This window comes from Notamacropus eugenii, chromosome 7, assembly GCF_028372415.1.
Source record: "Notamacropus eugenii isolate mMacEug1 chromosome 7, mMacEug1.pri_v2, whole genome shotgun sequence".
In the NCBI taxonomy this organism is placed as follows: Eukaryota; Metazoa; Chordata; class Mammalia; order Diprotodontia; family Macropodidae; genus Notamacropus; species Notamacropus eugenii.
Window position 1 is genome coordinate 955,094 of NC_092878.1, and position 18,390 is coordinate 973,483.

At 38.3% G+C, this 18,390-nt stretch overlaps 1 protein-coding gene across 3 annotated transcripts in view; it reads right to left on the reverse strand.

The window, feature by feature from the left end:
• Positions 1-10,866: 10,866 nt before the first annotated feature.
• Positions 10,867-18,390, reverse strand: part of MAPK6 (mitogen-activated protein kinase 6) — a 39,677-nt gene continuing 32,153 nt past the window's right edge. For all 3 annotated transcript variants that reach the window (XM_072623531.1, XM_072623532.1, XM_072623533.1), the window contains exons 5-6: positions 14,267-14,468; positions 10,867-13,105 (exon numbers count right to left, since the gene is read on the reverse strand). In XM_072623531.1, the coding sequence (XP_072479632.1) occupies positions 12,004-13,105; positions 14,267-14,468 (1,304 nt within the window). In that variant the 3' untranslated portion in view covers positions 10,867-12,003. The remainder of the gene's footprint in view (positions 13,106-14,266; positions 14,469-18,390) is intronic.

Consider the following 18,390-nt stretch of genomic DNA (forward strand, 5'->3'; position numbering starts at 1 on the left):
TGCTTGCTCCCATGCTTTTTAGCATGATGTTTTCAGCCATGCTGACAAATGCTTTCAATAAGGATGAATGCAGCATCAAGCTCAACTACAGTACTAATGGTAAGTTCTTCAATTTGAAAAGGCTACAAGCCAAGACCAAAGTGGAGGGAGTTTTGGCGCATGATTTTCTATTTGCAGATGATTGTGCACTCAATGCAGCCTCTGAAGCTGAGATGCAACAAAGTATGGATCAATTCTCTGCTGCCTGGGCTAATTTTGGCCTAATAATTAATGCCAAGAAAACACAGGTGCTCCATCAGCCACCACCACACCATCATACATGGAACCCTCAGTTACAACAAATGGAGAAGTTTTGAATGCTGTGAATAAGTTGACTTACCTTGGTAGCACACTTTCCAGGGATGTACACATTGACAATGAGGTTGATGCACACTCAGTGTTTGGGATGGGAGAGAAGAGGTATCAGACTGACTACCAAATTGAAGGTCTACAGAGCCGTTGTGCTGACCTCGTTGTATGCCTGGGAAACATAGACAGTCAATCAGCACCACGCCAGGAAACTGAATCGTTCCATTTGAACTGTCTTAGGAAGATTCTGAGGATCACCTGGAAGGATGAGGTACCAGACACTGAGGTCCTTGCTTGAGCTGAACTGCCAAGTATTCAAACTATGCTTCAGAGAGCACAGCTCCGATGGGCTGGCCACATTGTTCAAATGCAAAATGTACGCTTGCCAAAAAGATCATTTTTGGAAGAACTCAGATGGGGGAGGCAATCACATGGTGGTCAGAAGAAGCGATACAAGGACACTTTCAAGGTCTCTCTCAAGCAATTTGGATTTGATCGTGTGACATGGGAGACGTTGGCACAGGACTGCTCAGGATGGCATGCCCATATCAGAAAGGGTGCTGTGCTCTATGAGCAAAGCAGAATTGAAACAGAACAAAGGAAATGTAGAATGCACACATTTGGAGTAACCACCCCAAATGTTCACGCATACTATCTGTGCCCAGTCTGTGGTAGAGCATTCCAAGCTGTGGTCTGATCAGCCAGTAGGACACACTGAAACTTGACTTTATCATGGTGATGTCATTTTGGTCCTCATCGAAAATGAAGAACAACCAATCAACCAACTGTATGTCTACTCTGTCCCACGCATCCACCTTTCTATTTCTTATCCAGTACCAGATAATTTTGATAATTACTGCCCTTTAATATCACTTATGATCTGGTACTGATTAACCTCTTTCCTTTACTTTTTTTCATTAATTCCTTTTATATTCTTGACCTTTTGTTCTTCCAAATGTTATCATTTTTTCTAGTTCAATAAAATAATTTGGGGGTAATTTAATTGAGGTGGCACTGAATAAGCAGATTCACCCATGAATAATATTTTTTCCAATTATTTAAATTATCTGACTTTATTTGTATAAAAAAAGCTTTATAATTTTGTTCATGTAGTTCCTAGGTTTGTCTCAGCAGGCATGCTACACATACACCACATCTCATTCAGTCATTCCCCAAATGATGGGTATGCTCTCAATTTCCATTTCTTTACCAACACAAAAAGAGATGCTATAAATATTTTTGTAATATATGTTTTTTTCTTTTTCCTTGAGATACAGACCTAGTAGTGGTATTGCTGGATCAAAAGGTAGGCAAAGTTTTATTGACCTTTGGGCATAGTTCCAAATTGTTCTCCAGAATATTTGGATCAATTCACAATGACACCAACAGTGTATCAGTGTCCCAGTTTTTCCACATCCCCTCCAGCATTTGTCATTTTTCTTTTATGTCATATTAGCCAATCTGATAGGTGTGAAGTGGTACCTCAGAATTGTTGCTTTAATTTGCATTTCTCTAATTAATAGTGATTTAGAGCATTTTTTCACATAGCTGTAAGATAGCTTTGATTTCTTCTTCTGAAAACTACCTGTTCATATCCATTGACTGTTTATCGATTGGGCAATGGCTATTATTTTTGTAAATTTGATTGAGTCCTCTACATGTTTAAGAAATGAGGCTTTTATCAGAGAAATTGCTGTAAAAAATTGTCCACTATATTTCCTATGATCTTCTCTATCTCTTGTTTGGTCATAAAATTTTCCCTTATCTTTCCATCTGACAAGTAACATTTTCCCAATTTGCTTATGATATCAGCCTTTATGTTTAAATCACCTACCCATTTTTATTTTATCTTGGCACACAGTGTAAGATGTTGGTCTATGCCTAGTTTCTGCCAAACCGCAAAACATTTGATAAAGTTTCTCATGTTTTTCTCAAAAAAAAAAAGATGAAAAGAGGTGGGTTCACCTCTAGATAAATTCAGAGGCACCTAGTGGATAGAGTGCCTGGCCTGGAGTCAGGAAGACCCATTGTCCTGAGTTTGAATCTGACCTCAGACACTTCCTCGTAGTGTGACCCTCAGCAAGTCACTTTAACCCTATTTGTCTCAGTTTCCTCATCTATAAAATGAGCTGGGCAAGGAAATGGCAAATCACTCCAACATCTTTGCCAAGAAAACCCCATATTGGGTCACAAAGTCAGACAAGAATGAAAACAACTAAACCAAATGAATTCAAGTAGGGCCTTCAAACTAGTGCGTTGGGAATACATACTTGATCCTGTGCTTATACTTAACAGTTTTATTAGTGACTTAATAGCACAGATAGCATGCTAACCAAATATGCAAATGATCCCAATCTGCTGAGACTGTCACTTAAGTCCCAGTCACCATATATAAAACTAAGAGTGGTGGATACAGTAAAAATTTAACCAGGTGAGAACAGGAAAACAAGCCTGAAGGGGGAGGAGGGGGAAGTTCAGAAAAGAATTATTGTAAACCAGGAGAGGGAGAGTGTCCAGAGATGTGGTAGCTCCAAATCACTAATTTTGTTTTGACAACTGCCCAAGTGACTCCAGTAGCTAGATGGCTCAATGGATAGACCACTGGGACTAAAGTCAAGAAGATCAGCTGTGTGACCCTGGGCAAGTCACTTAATCTCTATTTGTCTTAATCCACTGAAGAAGGAAATGGCAAATCACTCCAGTATCTTTGCCAAGTAAACCTCACAGACAACATTGGTGTGCTACAGTCCATGAGGTTACAGAGTTGGACACAGCTGAATGACTGAACAACAAATGACTCTGGGGCCAGGGTATCTATAATACAATAGTAATTACAATGGGGTATGTGTGTGTGTGTTCGTGTGTGTACGAGCACAGGCATACTAAGCAGAAAGCTGTTTCCGTTATGACTTGTTTAGACCTTCACCATTCCCAAGGGCTACTATTGGGATCCAGGATGAATGTCCATGAGAAATCAACAGAGAAATTGGGAGACCATCACACAACATCAGACCATGACTGCCATCTGTTCATTCTCTGTCTATCATGGATCCTTAATTCATAATGTTCTTACAGCCTTTGATGATCTTAGCACAGGTATCATTAGCACTGCTGGATTCGACATGTTCATTCGTTACCAGATGGGAAGCTGAGACCCTTCATGGAAAACTCAGATGCTAACACTTTAGATGACAGAGCAAAAGATCTACCAAGAGAGAAAGACTACAACAGTAAGAAAAACTGCTGTGTTTTACACACAGGTTAAAAAACAAACAAACTTGCAAGTGTACAAGATAAGGAAAACATGATGAGGCAATAATTTATCTGAAGATGAGTCAAGTGTCATCATTATGATGCAACAGGTGAGAAAGCGAATGAGATCTCAGACTGCATTGAGTCATAGCTTGTGGTTTAAAGGAGGTGAAAGTTCTGCTATAATCTATCCTGGCCAAATCATAGTTAATGATAATAATTAACATTTATACAGTGCATACTGCGTCAGGCACTACATCAAATGCATTGCAAATATTATCTTGTTTGATCCTCACAGTATTTGTGAGACACAGGTGCTATTTTGTCATGCCCATTTTACAGATCTGGAACTGAGAGAGGTAAAGGTTAAGTGGCTTGCCCAGTGTTTGAAGCCAGATTTGAACTCAGCTTTTCCTGACTCCAGGTACAGGTGCCACCTAGTTCCCTGGAGTACTTTATAAATATTATAGTAGTAGAATATATACTCTACATCTAGAGTACTGTGTACGATTGTGACAATATTTTAAGGGAAGTGGTAAGCAGGAGAGCATCCACACGAGGACAATCAGGATAGGTAAGGACCCAAGAAACTTTAGGATGGAGAAGACTCGGGGGAAATGTGAGAGCTGTTTTCAAGTACGTGAAAGGAGGACAACTGGAAAAAGAATTAAGCTTCTTCTATTTGGTGACAGAGAAGAGCACAAGGGATAGGGAGAATCTGCAAGGACAACTTGGGGCTCCATGTAAGGAAAAAGTTGCTAGTAATTAGATCTATTTCCCTCATTCGTTAACTTCACTATAGAAATGACAGCCACAAGCCAAGAGAAAGAAATTAAAGGCTAAATTTAGCAGAGAGGAAATGAAATTATTACCACTTGGTTTACTTGAAATATACTAGAGAATCAGCAAAGAAACTGATTTGAAACAATACTTTCAGCAAAGTAGGATGGATACAAAATAAACCCACAAAAGTAAACAGAAATTCTACAGAGCAATGCAAAATCCAAGAGGAAAGAATTAAAAGGGAAATCTCATGAAAATAATTACAAGGAATACTTAAGACTTACATAAACACAATCACAACATGTTCCTTAAAGAAATTAAGATCAAATAACTGAAGGGATATTTAGTACTCACAGCTGGGCTGTTTCAATAATAAAATTATTGAAATTTTATTTCGGTAATAAAAATAATATTACCTAAATTCATATACATACCAAACTACCAAAGGGATGCTTTATAGAAGCAGATAAAGTAATAAATTTCCTTTAGAGGAACAAAAGATGTAGAATCTCAAGGGAAATCATGACACCAGGAATGAAGGGGGAATGGCACTTCCAGACCTCAAATTGTAACATAAAGTAGTAATTATAAAATTGATTTGGTACTGATTTTCAAAATTGAAAAGTAAAACAGAGCAGAAAAAGAGGGATCAGAAACCAATGGATTAAACCCAGTGTTCAATAAATCTAAGAACAAAAATTACTTGAGGAAGTACTTTGTTTGAAAGTCCTAACTAGGATAACTAGAAAGTCATTTGGCAGAAACTAAGTTTAGACCAACACCTTACACCATTAACCATAATAAACTCAAAACGTATACATGACCTGAACATGAATGATAATACCTGAAAAAAAAATTGGAAGAGAATTAGGTCAGGCACCTTTCTCTGCCAATGTCGTCAGGAAGAATTCTCAACTAAAGAAAGGATAGAGATAATTACAAGATTCAAGTAGGTAATACTGATTACAGAAACTTTGTAAAGGTTTTCTAACTAGCAAGTCAAAATCTTAAGGATAAGACAAGCTATCATTTTTAGGAAAAAAAAAACCTTTGCATCAGATGATTTGACAAGAAGTAATTACAATAAATATTTAGAACAGCACTTTGTAACAGCAATAAAAACTGGAAACAAAGTAGATGCCTGTCAACCAGAGAGTGACCAAACAAATTGTGATACATGAATGTTATATAATATTTCTGTGCTTCAAGAAACAATGACTGTGAATATAGAGGAATGTAGTTAGACAAATAAACTGATGCCAAGTGAAATAAATGAACTAGGAGAAAGAAGTGCGCAAGCACGCGCACACACACCTGCATATATATATATATATATATATATATATATATATATATATATATATATGTACATATATAGAGATATATATCAGTATAATGGAAAAAATGACAATGAAACAATGGAAACTGAATGTTGCAAAATTATAAGGAACAAGTTTAGCCCCCAAAAAGAGATATAAGGTTTCTCCTTTCTTTCTTTAAATTGTTGGGGAATGATAAGTGTTGAACACTGCATACAATGTCGACGTTTTCCTTGTGTGAAACTAATTGTCCTAAAGTTTTTCTTTCATTCTTTGTTATAAAGGGAGTCTCTCTGAGACTGGGGAGAGTCATAGACAGGGAGCTATAGGTGTTAAAAATAAAAGATATTTTTAAAAACTGATCAGTCCAAAAGTCCAATTAGCTTCCTTGAGGAATAATGGTTTTCCTCTCACTTGAGGTCTTCAAGCAAAGACTCAATGATCATTTCTCCTGGTTGCCCAACTGAAGCGACTTTCATTGTCCCTGTTCTCCAATTCTTTCCCATTTACTCTTAACACTTGGGCAATAGGAACATAATGGAATGGAATGGAAGACAGCACTTTGGAAGCTAGTCTGGTGGCATATCTTCCCTAAGATTCTCCCTCAAGCTAACAAAATAATCAAGTGGTCCTGCTGACTGGGCTTTGCTCTGGAAACCTTACTGCTGAGGCATTCCAGAAAATAAGTCTGGTCCTTTATGCCAGAAATATCTCTTAACATAGGGCCTACATCTGTTTTACGAAAAACATTCCTCTTTCCAAAACAATACCAAAACCTGAAGGTGAAAATTTAGATATGACATCTTGAGTATCATAAATTTATTATGGGATCTCCCAGGGCCATATGGTGGCTGTCTTTAACATGTATATAGTTGTACTTAGTGATTACCTAGGTAGATATTGAGGTCAGGCTAGTGGAATGGGACATCTGGACTGGGATAATTAGGCTGGGTGATGATAACCGGGGACTGAGTTGTGAAGAGATGATGGATTTATTTTTTAAATAAAATTTATGAATAGACAGTGGAGAGCCAGAGAGTGAATGCAAGATGATATTCAGAATGAAGGAACTGCCAACCAAAATTCCATCAGGTTTTAAGAACAAGTAAAGGAAATAGGTAGGAAAGTACTTAGAGGAATTAGGGGCCTGCTAGGCTGAGACAAAAGATTTACTCCAGTAAAACTAAGTAAGGACTTACTCATGTAGGAGAAAGGCAAAGTCTTGTGGGCACAATCTCACTAACACTACCACTGAGGGAGATGGAGGCCAAGGCAGTAGATTTAACTGAAAGCCAAAGGGACTGGGAACCTGAAAGGAAAAGGTCTTACTTCTCTAGGAATTTAGTGAGACTAGAAGAAAAGTTTAATCCTAGGTCTGGGAGTGGAGGTCTTGTGAAATATCTCTTGACCACTTCCCCAAGGTAAGGAACATGTCTAAGAATGAGCAAGCCAAGCTATCAGGTACATTTAACAGAACTGACATAGAAGTACCACGAATGGTGGAATATTGGTGAGGAAGTAGGAAGGTTATTTGGTAAGGCAATACGGAGGTGATAATGTTTGAGGAAGATTTTCCTGACAGCTGTGTGGCTGGGTTAAATTAGAATGAGAACAATCTATAACAATGGTTCTTAACCTGTGGTCCCCAGGCCCACAAAAGATCCATGGATAGATTTCAGGAGATCTACAAACTAAGAACATTTAATGTTTGGTAAGTGTATTAAATATCATCGGTTTCCTTACAATCCTACGTATTTTATGCATTTAAAACCATTATTTTAAGAAGGGTGCATAAGCTTTACCTGTCAAAGGGAGTGATGAGCCAAAAAAGTTTATGATAAGATCTTTGGCAAAGGTGGTTGTTATTCAAAGAGAGAGGAAATGGTTAATCAAGAGACATAGTCAGCAAGCACTTATTAAGTATCTACTGTGTGCCAGGCACTGTGCTAAGTGCTAAGGCTATAAAGGCAAGAGTTCTAGCTTTCAAGGAACTCAGTCGAATAGAAGAGAACATGAAAATAACTATGTCCAAACAAAACAGATGCAGAGAAACCAGAGATTATGTAAACTAGATCACCCAATTAGAGACCATCAACAGAGGAAAGCACTAGCACTAGGAGAAGTTCCTTGTAGGTGGGATTTTGAAGAAGGCCAGGAGGCAGATGAAGAAAGAGAATTCCAGAAGCAGCCAACAGCCAGTAAAAATGCCGGGGTGAGATGGGGAGTGTCATTAAACAGTGAGGATGTCAGTGACCCTACATCACAGAGTAAATGGGGATGAAGGTTAAATGGACTGGAAAGGAAGAGGGGAGCCAGGTTATGAAGTGCTTTAAATGCTAAGAAAAAGGACTTTACATAGGCAGTGACAGACAGACAGTAGAATTTACTGAACAGACGAGTGGGGAAGATTAATTTGACAGCTGAACAGGATGAGCAGGGAAGAGACGAGGCAGGGAGACTAACCAGAAGGTTACTATCATTATCTTGGTGTGAGATGAGGAGCGGCTATACCAGAACGTCAGCAGTGTCAGAAGAGAAAAAGTGTATGGGACAAATATTGCAAAGGTAAAATCAATAGAACTTGGCAACAAATTGGACAAGGGAAGTGGAAGAGTGAGGAGTTGAAGGTGATACCTAGGTTGGAAGCCTGAGTGACTGGGAGGATGGCAGTGTCTTCCACAGTAATAGAGACATTTGGAAGGTTTTGGCCATGTTGAGCTTTAAGATACCTCCAGGACATCCAGTTTGAGATGTGTTTGCAGATTAGGGCTGAATGAGGAGATCTAAGAATCATCAACACAGAGATGATAACTGAATCCATGAGAACTTGTAAGATCACTCAGTGACACAGCATAGAAAGGAGTAAGGAACAAGTAGCAGAGGCCTTGGTGAGCAAATATGGGAAATAAGAATGATGCTACTGCTCATGGGAATGAAGAAATGGGGAAGAAGGAAATCGGATCATAAGATCAGACAAAACCGGAAAGGTCCTGAAGAGGAATGATTCATTCCGTCCACCGCACAAGGAAGAAGACCAAGGCCCAGACAAAGACTCACCCAAGTTCTTCCAGGAGGGTATGCAGCAGAGCTGAGATGTAAACCCAGGTCTCTTCATGCCAAATCCAGTGCTTTCTACTGCATTATGCTGCAGTTTATCAGTAAGATATAATATGTGTGTTCATCCTTCATTGCCAAAGAAGACCACGCCATCAGAGACATGATGACATGACTTGCACTTGACTTTGTTTTGAGTGAGAGAGGGCTGTGCACATCACCAGCCTCACTTCTCCTCCAGAGCCATCCGAATCCAGTGACCTGATATTCCTCAGGATGACTGGGGATGACCCAGGATGAGGCAGCTGGGGTTAAGTGACTTGCCCAAGGTCACACAGCTAGTGAGTGTCAAGTGTCTAAGGTGAGATTTGAACTCAGGTCCTCCTGACTCCTGCACTGGTGCTCTATCCACTGCATCACCTAGCTGCCCTCATAATTCAATATATTAACAACTTGAAAGAGAACCATTTGAAGCCTAAATATTTTATGTTTTCATGGCTGAATTTTTTTAAAAAATAGTACTTTCTCTAAATCACTATTGGTTAGAGAGATGCAAATCAAAACAACTCTGAGGTACCACATCACACCTATAAGATTGACAAACATGACAGAACAAGAAAATGATAAATGCTGGAGAGGATGTGGGAGAGTTGGAACACTAATTCATTGTTGGTGGAGCTGCGAGCGCAGCGCATCCAACCATTCTGGAGAGCAATTTGGAACTATGCCCAAAGGGCTACAAAAATGTGCATACCCTTTGACCCAGCAATATCGCTACTAGGACTGTATCCCCAAGAGATCATAAAAATGGGAAAGGGTCCCACATGTACAAAAATATTTATAGCAGCACTCTATGTAGTTGCCAAAAACTGGAAGTCAAGGGGATGTCCATCAATTGGGGAATGGCTGAATAAATTATGGTATATGAATGTAATGGAGTACTATTGTGCCATAAGAAATGATGAACAAGAAGACTTCAGAGAGGCCTGGAAGGACTTATATGACCTGATGCTGAGTGAAAGGAGCAGAACCAGGAGAACTTTATGCACAGCAACAACCACAGTGTGTGAGAGCTTCTTCTGGTAGACTTAGATTTTTGTAATAACACAAGAACTTCTTACCAAAAAAAAAAAAAAATCCCAATGGAGGATCTCAAGGCAAAATGCCTGCCACACTCAGAGAGAGAAATATGGAAGTCACTCACATATTGTAGCAGATCATGTTTGTGTATGTGTATGTGTTTGTGTATCATGTTCTGATTTGTTATACGATTTCTTTCATTTATCTTAGTCTGACTACATAGCATGACTATAGTGAAAATATACTCAATAGGAAAGTATATGTAGAATCTATACAGAATTGTATGCAGTCGTGGGGAGGGAGGGGGGTAGGGGGAGTAGGTGGGGAGGGATAAAATCGCAATTGTATGGCAGTGATTGTTAAACATTACAAAATAAAAAAAATAAAAAAATAAAAAAAATAAAAAATAGTACTTTATGTTTATACAAAGCTTAAAAGGCTCAAAAGTGTGTGCCCAGTGATAAGATTAATACATTCACTAGCTGAGGATCAGTCCAGACGAATTTGGGGAGGCTTGTCACCAGGTTTGGTCTGCAAAGTCATGGACTTTTCAGGCACAGCAACTCTGTCAGTTATGGAGAAGATGTAGTCTACAAGGGTTTTATATGTCTGTTTTCTGTAATACGTATGTCTGGTCTAGTTTAAATTACACATTTCAATAAGGCCTAACTAACAATGTTCCTTATTTTTTTTTAAGTGACAAGGCAAAGTGACTTCAGAAGTCCACATGGGACTTCTACTTCAGGTTAGACCATTTTTCCTTTAATCTTTCACATCAAAAGAATTTTAAATCATCAGTTCAAAATTTTGGCCCTGTAAGTTGGAACAGATTCTGCTGTCTATTTCACTGCAACGATCAATCCAGTGGCCAGCTGACTGTTGACTTGTCTTACGTAGTGAAACGGGAACCAATTTCTGATGGTCAGGTTTTATTCATCCTTTCTTTAAACAGGTTAACCAAAGATACAGACAGTAGTCAATAAAATAAAACAGGTGAAATGAATTTTCAAGAGACTGAGATGCCACATGCTACATTTAACCTAATTTTATTCATGCTTGCTTTGGGATGGGGAATAGATCATTCAGTAAAAACATACAGTAAAAACAAAATATGTCTTACCATATACAACTTTTAACCTACAATAATGATGTACCTTAATTACGTCCATGCACACAAGTCTAACATTACAATTTTTTAAAAAATAAACACAATTAAGACTTCTAGGAGCATTTTATAATAAAGTAATTCCTAATTTTTCTTTGTAGATAGATCAAGCACCTCCAAAATACAAATTCCTATACACAGTGAGCGCTTTACTTAAAATGAACACTTAAGTAAATTGAGTACGTGGACAGCCTCGGAACAAGCTGACATTACACTATGCAGCTAGGTAGGCCACAAACCATAGTGCCAAATGGAAAAACTTTATTTGCAAATAAATTTCAAAAAACTAAGTTACCTTTGTATAATTAAATACGGAAAACATACTGATTTGCTAAAATAAATAAGATGTGGTATATGAACACTTCACTAGAAAGAATGCATACCGGAACACTTACAAACAGTGAATGATCCTTATTAAGAAGTTACTAGAATAACGCTGGCTAAGTAGAAGTGCATACTGTGAAGCACTATGGGTGGTACATGTTTTGCCACATACTTCTGTTACCTTGAGGTAGATAACACATGTGTACCAAATTCGGCATTCATTTTCAGTTGCTGCTGGTATCATGTGTTTTAAGAAATGTGTACAGTATGAAAAACTTGAAAATACTCATGAATGAAAAATGTTTTAGGAAAAAAATAGATATTTCCATGCAATTATGTACAGTCTCACTGTGTAAATTTCAAGGCAAGATTTTTTTCCTGTAAAACAGATAACCGTTTTACTGAGAGAATGTTTTTACTTGGCTTAGTGCATTTCTTTTGTCTCCTCCTGCATTGCTTTATTTCGCTCTGTTCTTTAATTCTGTGTGCAAACGACATGCCAGTTTAAAATGAAAACTATTTCATGTATAGAAAGTAATTCTGGATTTTAAAAACCAAGAACTAATGAAATCCATACTAAAATGACACCATCTGATTCAAGTAAAAAATGACTTATACTAGTAATAAAAAAGACAAAACACATTTCATGAATACAAAAAGAACTGTCTGCTGAGTGTTTTAGTTCAGGTGTTTCAGAATGCTGCTGTATGTTTTATGGGGGATCTGGGGGGAAGATTTCATAGCAGAAGGTGTTAATGTGGCCTGTATTGATTTAAGTGGTGAACCAACTGGACTATGAAACTGTGGGATGCCTATAGACTCAAGCTGCTTGTTAAAGAGGAACTCCCCACTGTTGTCAAGAAAACCCTCCTCGCTTTCTCTTTCCCCAAACTTGCCATCCTCTACTGGCTCAGTTTCTAGCATTTCCGTATCTTCCTTCCTGCTAAAGAACTTGTCCAAGTAACTGGTATAAGTGTTTTCCTTCTCAATCTGTTCATCCTTTCTCACCTCACAACAAAACTGATCTATGAGAAAACAATCCTCCCCACCACACACAAACTGGCTATCCCATGAAGACTGGTACAAAGCTTCTAGCTGGGCCAAATTCGCCATTCCTTTCTCCTGCTTCTCCCGGCTTACTGACTTCGATATCAAACTTTTCAATTCTATTTGGGACACTGAGCTATTCAAGTCATTTAATTTGTCAACAACATCGATAGCCTCGTGCTGTGAACTAAGCTGAATAGTTCCTGCGATAAAGGAATCAAAGTCAAACCCTTGGTTCTTCTCCCTTTCTTTCTCCACCAGCTGCTGCGATGCTTCCTCCAGAGCTATCTGAGCTTTCACCAATCCATTCCTTTCACATTTTGACTTGCCTTTCTTATCAGACTTTTCTTTGCTCTGTTCTTTCCAATTAGAAAGATCTATGATAAGTTTGGGTTCATAGTAATGGTTAACTTCACTCTCTCTCCAAACTAAATTATCAAGATAGGATGATGACCTCATTTTGTAGTTACACGTGTGGCTGCATTCCAGATCACAATACTTATTTTCATGATGATCTGGATACTGCCAACAAGGCTCAGTAGAGAAATGGGTATCAAAGGCAGGATCCTTCAGATACTTTTCACGATCTCCATCCAAATATTTCCGAGGATCTACTTGGACTTCCTCTTCATCAGTGACATCAGAGAGAGCCCTTGGGTCACGCTGAACTTCTTCAATATCAAAATTATTGTGTACAGGCCAGTCATGGTCTGAAAACTGACAATCATGGTACCTGAAAGAAATTAATATCACAGTCAGGCTATATGCGGCTCATCACAAATGGGACTGAATATCATATAGTCAGAAAGGATTTTGAAGGTATTTTAGTATAATTCCGTAATTTTAAAGAAAGGGAAAATGGGACTCATCAAGAAAGCTACGTGGCCTGCCCAAGGTCAAACAGTTAATGGCAGAGCTTGAAAGAGAACTCTATAAACTTAGTGATATAACACTGAAAAAAACCAACAATGTTTTTAAAAAATGACATAGCTTCAGCATATTACTATATTTTCATTCTTAATGACTGAGGAACTATATCATAAAAATCAGATGGCTGGAAGGAACTTTTAACGGTTTGGGGGCCACTTCCCCTCTTTAGGCAGGACTATGCCTGACCATGCCATAACCATCCCACAAATATAAGAATCTTAAAAAGGGATTCTATACTCTTTCATTTCCATTAGTCTGAAAAATCCCCTAATAATAAACTTACATGAGTCTAGCATTAAAAATATCAGCAAAGCAGTCAAGAAAAAAATTCATAGGTATATAGAATTCTAATATTAAATGGATCTGGAGATATTCATGCTCATACACGCACACACAAATATAATCTGCCACAAGAAAAATAAACAGAGGTGGGGAACCTACAGCCCTGAGGTCACAGGTTCCCCACCACTGCCTTAAAAACGTAACTACATATGTAATAACTGCCTAGTGATTATGCTATAAGGCAGATGTTTGGTTCACCTGAAAGCAACATCCTATCACATATATTTGTTGTTCGGTGGAATGCTGTCCCCCCATGCCCCACCAGTTCTCCTAACTAATATTTCTCTTTAAAAGGGCAACAAAACCATTCACAGGACTGTTAGCAAAGCACGAAAAATACTGTAAGAAAGTTGCAAAATAATAGCATTTCATGTTTTTCATTCTAAAAGGTTGTTTCAGAAAAATATTTTAGTAAACATTATAAATGGTATATTATGGTATATAAATACATATGTATAGATACATATATATATGTATACAGATATTCTTAAATAAAAACAGCACTCACACAACTTCTGCACTGACACATCAAACAAAAACTCATTAATAAAAATGCCATCATGCTGTGATTCATAGAAATAAAGGTCAATTATTCGATAGTTTAATATAAAATCAATTTTACCTCTCCCAATTATAAATGTGACTATGAGTTTCATCCATGAGCAAAATATCATCAACTTCATCTTCAATGTGAAAAGGATGGCTTGAAATTGGTTCATCCATTGGAAAGGAATAAATGCTCATATAAGGATGGGACAGAGCTTCTTCTGCGGTCAATCGATCCATGGGACTAAATGTCAAAATTTGCTCCAAGAAGTCCAGTGCTACAGAGATAATGTAGGAAATTTTTAAGAAGTACTTTTCTAAAAGAAAAATAAACTCAATGATTCACAAAACATGTATTAAGCATTATGTACAAGATATGACACTACAAAGATAAACTCAAGAAACTCACACCACTTGCGGGGTGTGAGAGGAAACTGCAAAGATGACAAGTACGACAAGGTAGGAAGGAAAGAGATTCAAACAAAATTCTCTAGGTATATTTGAGGAAAGAAAACACTTTCGATTCAGGGGTTAGGGAAGGTGACACTTAAGCTTTCAAAGAAGAGAAGGCTTCTTTAATGCCAGAGCATCCATCTGTGTGTGATGACAGTTAATTGTGGTGCCCTTGATTGCTTCGTGTGACACAACAGGAACGGGGAATTTTCTTTGCACAATGAGGACAGCAAGTTATAGGCAAAGACAAACAAAGGGTGCCATAGAAAACAAAAACAAAGTTAACTGACTTTTGTCTAGAAGTCTTAAAATTTTCTCTCCTCTTAATAAAAAACCTTACCTCATGTTCATATTTTTTAATGGCACATAAGTTTACTCAGTAAAAACAAATCCTGTAAAATATTTCAGTTCCATGTTGAGGTCGATTAAGAAAGAAAAGGGGTAATGGAGAAAGAAAAAGGAGCCCTTTTCTCATCAATAAATCATATTAACAGACCAACAGGGTCATAGGTCATCGATCTCCCCCCAATTCTGTCTCACGGCTGACATTTTTCTCCTCTCAATCACACCACCTTCCTTATCTATCATTTCTCCCATTCCAAGCACTCAGGCTGGATTACAGGAGGAGTCACCTTAACGCTGCCCTCCTGCTGTCCTAGTCTCTTACCCGCCATATGACCTTCCACTGCGCTACATCCGTTTTCTCTCTTCTTAGGTCATGTGGTTATAACTACAGAAAAATGAATAATCATGAAGAAAGGGGTCATGACAAATACTGTGCCATTTCAATTACTGGTCCAAGCTCAGTAATCTTTTCATTAATTTTCTGCTGCTCCCTATACCATCTGTATAGCTAGACAGTGGCCTATTTAAACACAGCAAACAGATTGAGGACAAGGTCTAAGATAATAAAGTACTATCCTTATACCAAAAATACTCTATTATGGAAGGCCATTTATCATACTTCTCCAGGTTCACGCCCTGATCCACAAAGCTAAAATACATTTTACTGGAAAGTTTATTACTAACTAATGCAAATTCCCACATTTTTCCTCATCTCTACAACTTAAATCTGTTCTGGACTCATCTTCTCCTTCTTCCCTCTGATCTGGGGAGGGAAGGTGTTATTCTTATCTAAAGCAAATCATCCCACCGGTACCCTAGAGCTCATTTTTTTTCTAAATTCCTAAGGGATCTTGTTTTCATTCCTTCCTTTTTCTCACTAAGCTTTTTAACTCTGTGTATTGAGAGGTCCCTTAAACCTTAAAATAACCTTTGCTTTAATTTGCATCCTATAACCACTGTTCTGTTTCCTTTACCTGCTTCCTTTTACTGACAAATATTTCTGGATGTCAATGTTTCCTTTATTTTTTTGAAGCTATTAGCAGACAGCCACACATGACAAAAGAAGCCTGAGTGTACCTGAACAGAGATTGGTAATAGCAATAAAAAATAAAAACATAATCTGATCTATGATGCATACAGACCTAAAGAGTCATATTCCAATGTTTCATCAAGGCACAAAGGCAACCCTGAGTTCTCAAAGACTGTATCAGCAGTCTGCAAACAATAGCAGCTAGCTTCTGCCACACTGGACAGGATTTCAGTTTAGTTTCAGCAATGGACTGTGTCTGATTTCTAAGGATAGGCATAGCTGAGCAAGGAGAGCCTCATCACCAGGAGGGAGGCCACCTGAGGATGGATTCCTTGGCACTAACAACTATGAAATTAACATAAAAGTCTTCAGTCCAGATCCTGCAGTCACAACGGCAGGATGGTTGAAAAAGAGCCAGAGTTCTAAGATGCGTAGTTGGCATTCTGAATGGGAAACCCTTGTACAGTGACCCACCAGAAGGCATGATTCAGGAGTACTGATCATCTCAATCTTCACATTCTTGCTATACAGAAATAGCGTGTAGTTGTTTCAGTCATGTCTGATTCTGTGACCCATTTTTGGGATTATCTTGGCAAAGACACTGGATTGGTTTGCCATTCCCTTCTCCAGTTCATTTACAGATGAGGAAACTGAGGCAAAAAGGATTCAATGACTTGCCCAAGGTCACAGATCTAGTAAGTACCTGAGGCTGAATTTGAACTCGGGTCTTCCCGACTCTAGGCCCATGGCTCTATCCATCGTACCACCTAGCTGACCACGCAGAAATGAAAACAAAAGACAAAAGGAAGTTGTAGCTGGATGGAAGGTTCTTTCTTTGGAGAGGCAAATACAAGGGTGGGCAGAATTAGCTTCATTGTGTCCCTCAAGGCAACAAAAAATGCCTTCAAACAAGATGGTGACCATTAAACGGTCATGATGAAGATATGAAAAAAAGACAACGGGGAAGAAAATTGTAGCTTCTGTGCCAATATCTGTTTCAGAGTAAGAGCAGACAAATCCTAGGAAAATGTCAATGAGATGCTTCAAATTAAATCAACATACACTTTAAGATCTGCTGACTTCAATAAAAAAGTAGGAACAGGGGAAGACAGCAAAATGTGTACAAAAAAATGTTTAAGTACAAAAGGAGAGGGCTAAGGGTTTATACACTATACAGAAGTCACACATCTAAGTATCACAAATACTCTAAGAGTCACGTGGTAATGGACAACGTGAGTATCAAATAACATCCTTAAAAAAGGAAACTGATTATATCCTGATGGGAAATAACTGGTGTGAAGTAATTTTGAATCTTCTGGATTCATTTTGACTCAGCTGTCTTGTTTACGGTCAAATCATCAACTTGTTAGAGCAAAGACCAAATCAATAACGAATTACAATAAGAAAAAGAAGAAGATAGGGTGTGTTTTTGAGGCTTCAACCTGACCAGTGTAAACAAGTTGTCTAATGCCGAAAAAAAAGAAAACACGGACATTAACTGATATAACCATTTCCAAAGGAAGCTGGACCCATGTCAATCAATTGCCATAACGAGACCAAAGGAACCCACATGCTGCCTCAGCCAGAAAACCACTTTATCTCCTTGCCAGAGAGAAATGGCAGCCAAGGGCAATACTGGTTCAGACTCTAACCTTATAAGGTCTCACTGAGGAGGACGGTGGAAGATTTTGAGCAGTATGGCCCCATAAAACACTGAGAAATAGAAAGAAAAAAGTTCACAGAAGGCTTGTTCAGAGACCCAGTTAAGCCAGAGCATCCCAAGAACCCTTACAGATGAAACTGAAAGGACAAGCAGCATGAAAAATGGAAAAGATCTACAAAAATCTAACAAATTTTTTCACCATCAAGGATAGTGGAGCCACCACGTTTGGACTCTTAACATCACAGTCCTGGATGTGCTTCCTGAGGAAAAGGAAATGGCACTGAAAAAAACAGAGAAGAAAAAGAAGGTGGACTCATCCAGGCAAACAAAAGGGTGGTCCGTGCTGGAGGCGACACAAGTTTGTGGGTGCTGAGGTATCCATTTTTAAGGGATCTGAAAAAGGGGAAGATACCAAAGATATCTCAGACCTTGTTACCACCAAAAAAAGGTGACTCAGAATATGCTGATAACTATTGACCCATATGCCTAAGGGGAATAGTCACATGAATGATGTTGGCTACCTTAATAACCTCTTCTGAAGTAACCTTTTCCTTACTTTTTTTCCCTCCCCTTCCCCATCTTCCTGTCCCTGACAACTTTTTTTTTTTAGGATTTTCATCAAGGAATGGGACAAAACATAGAGAAGGGAAGAAAGTATATAAAGGGGTACTGCTGGTTAACTCTGGGGGATCAATCTTGAATATTCCCA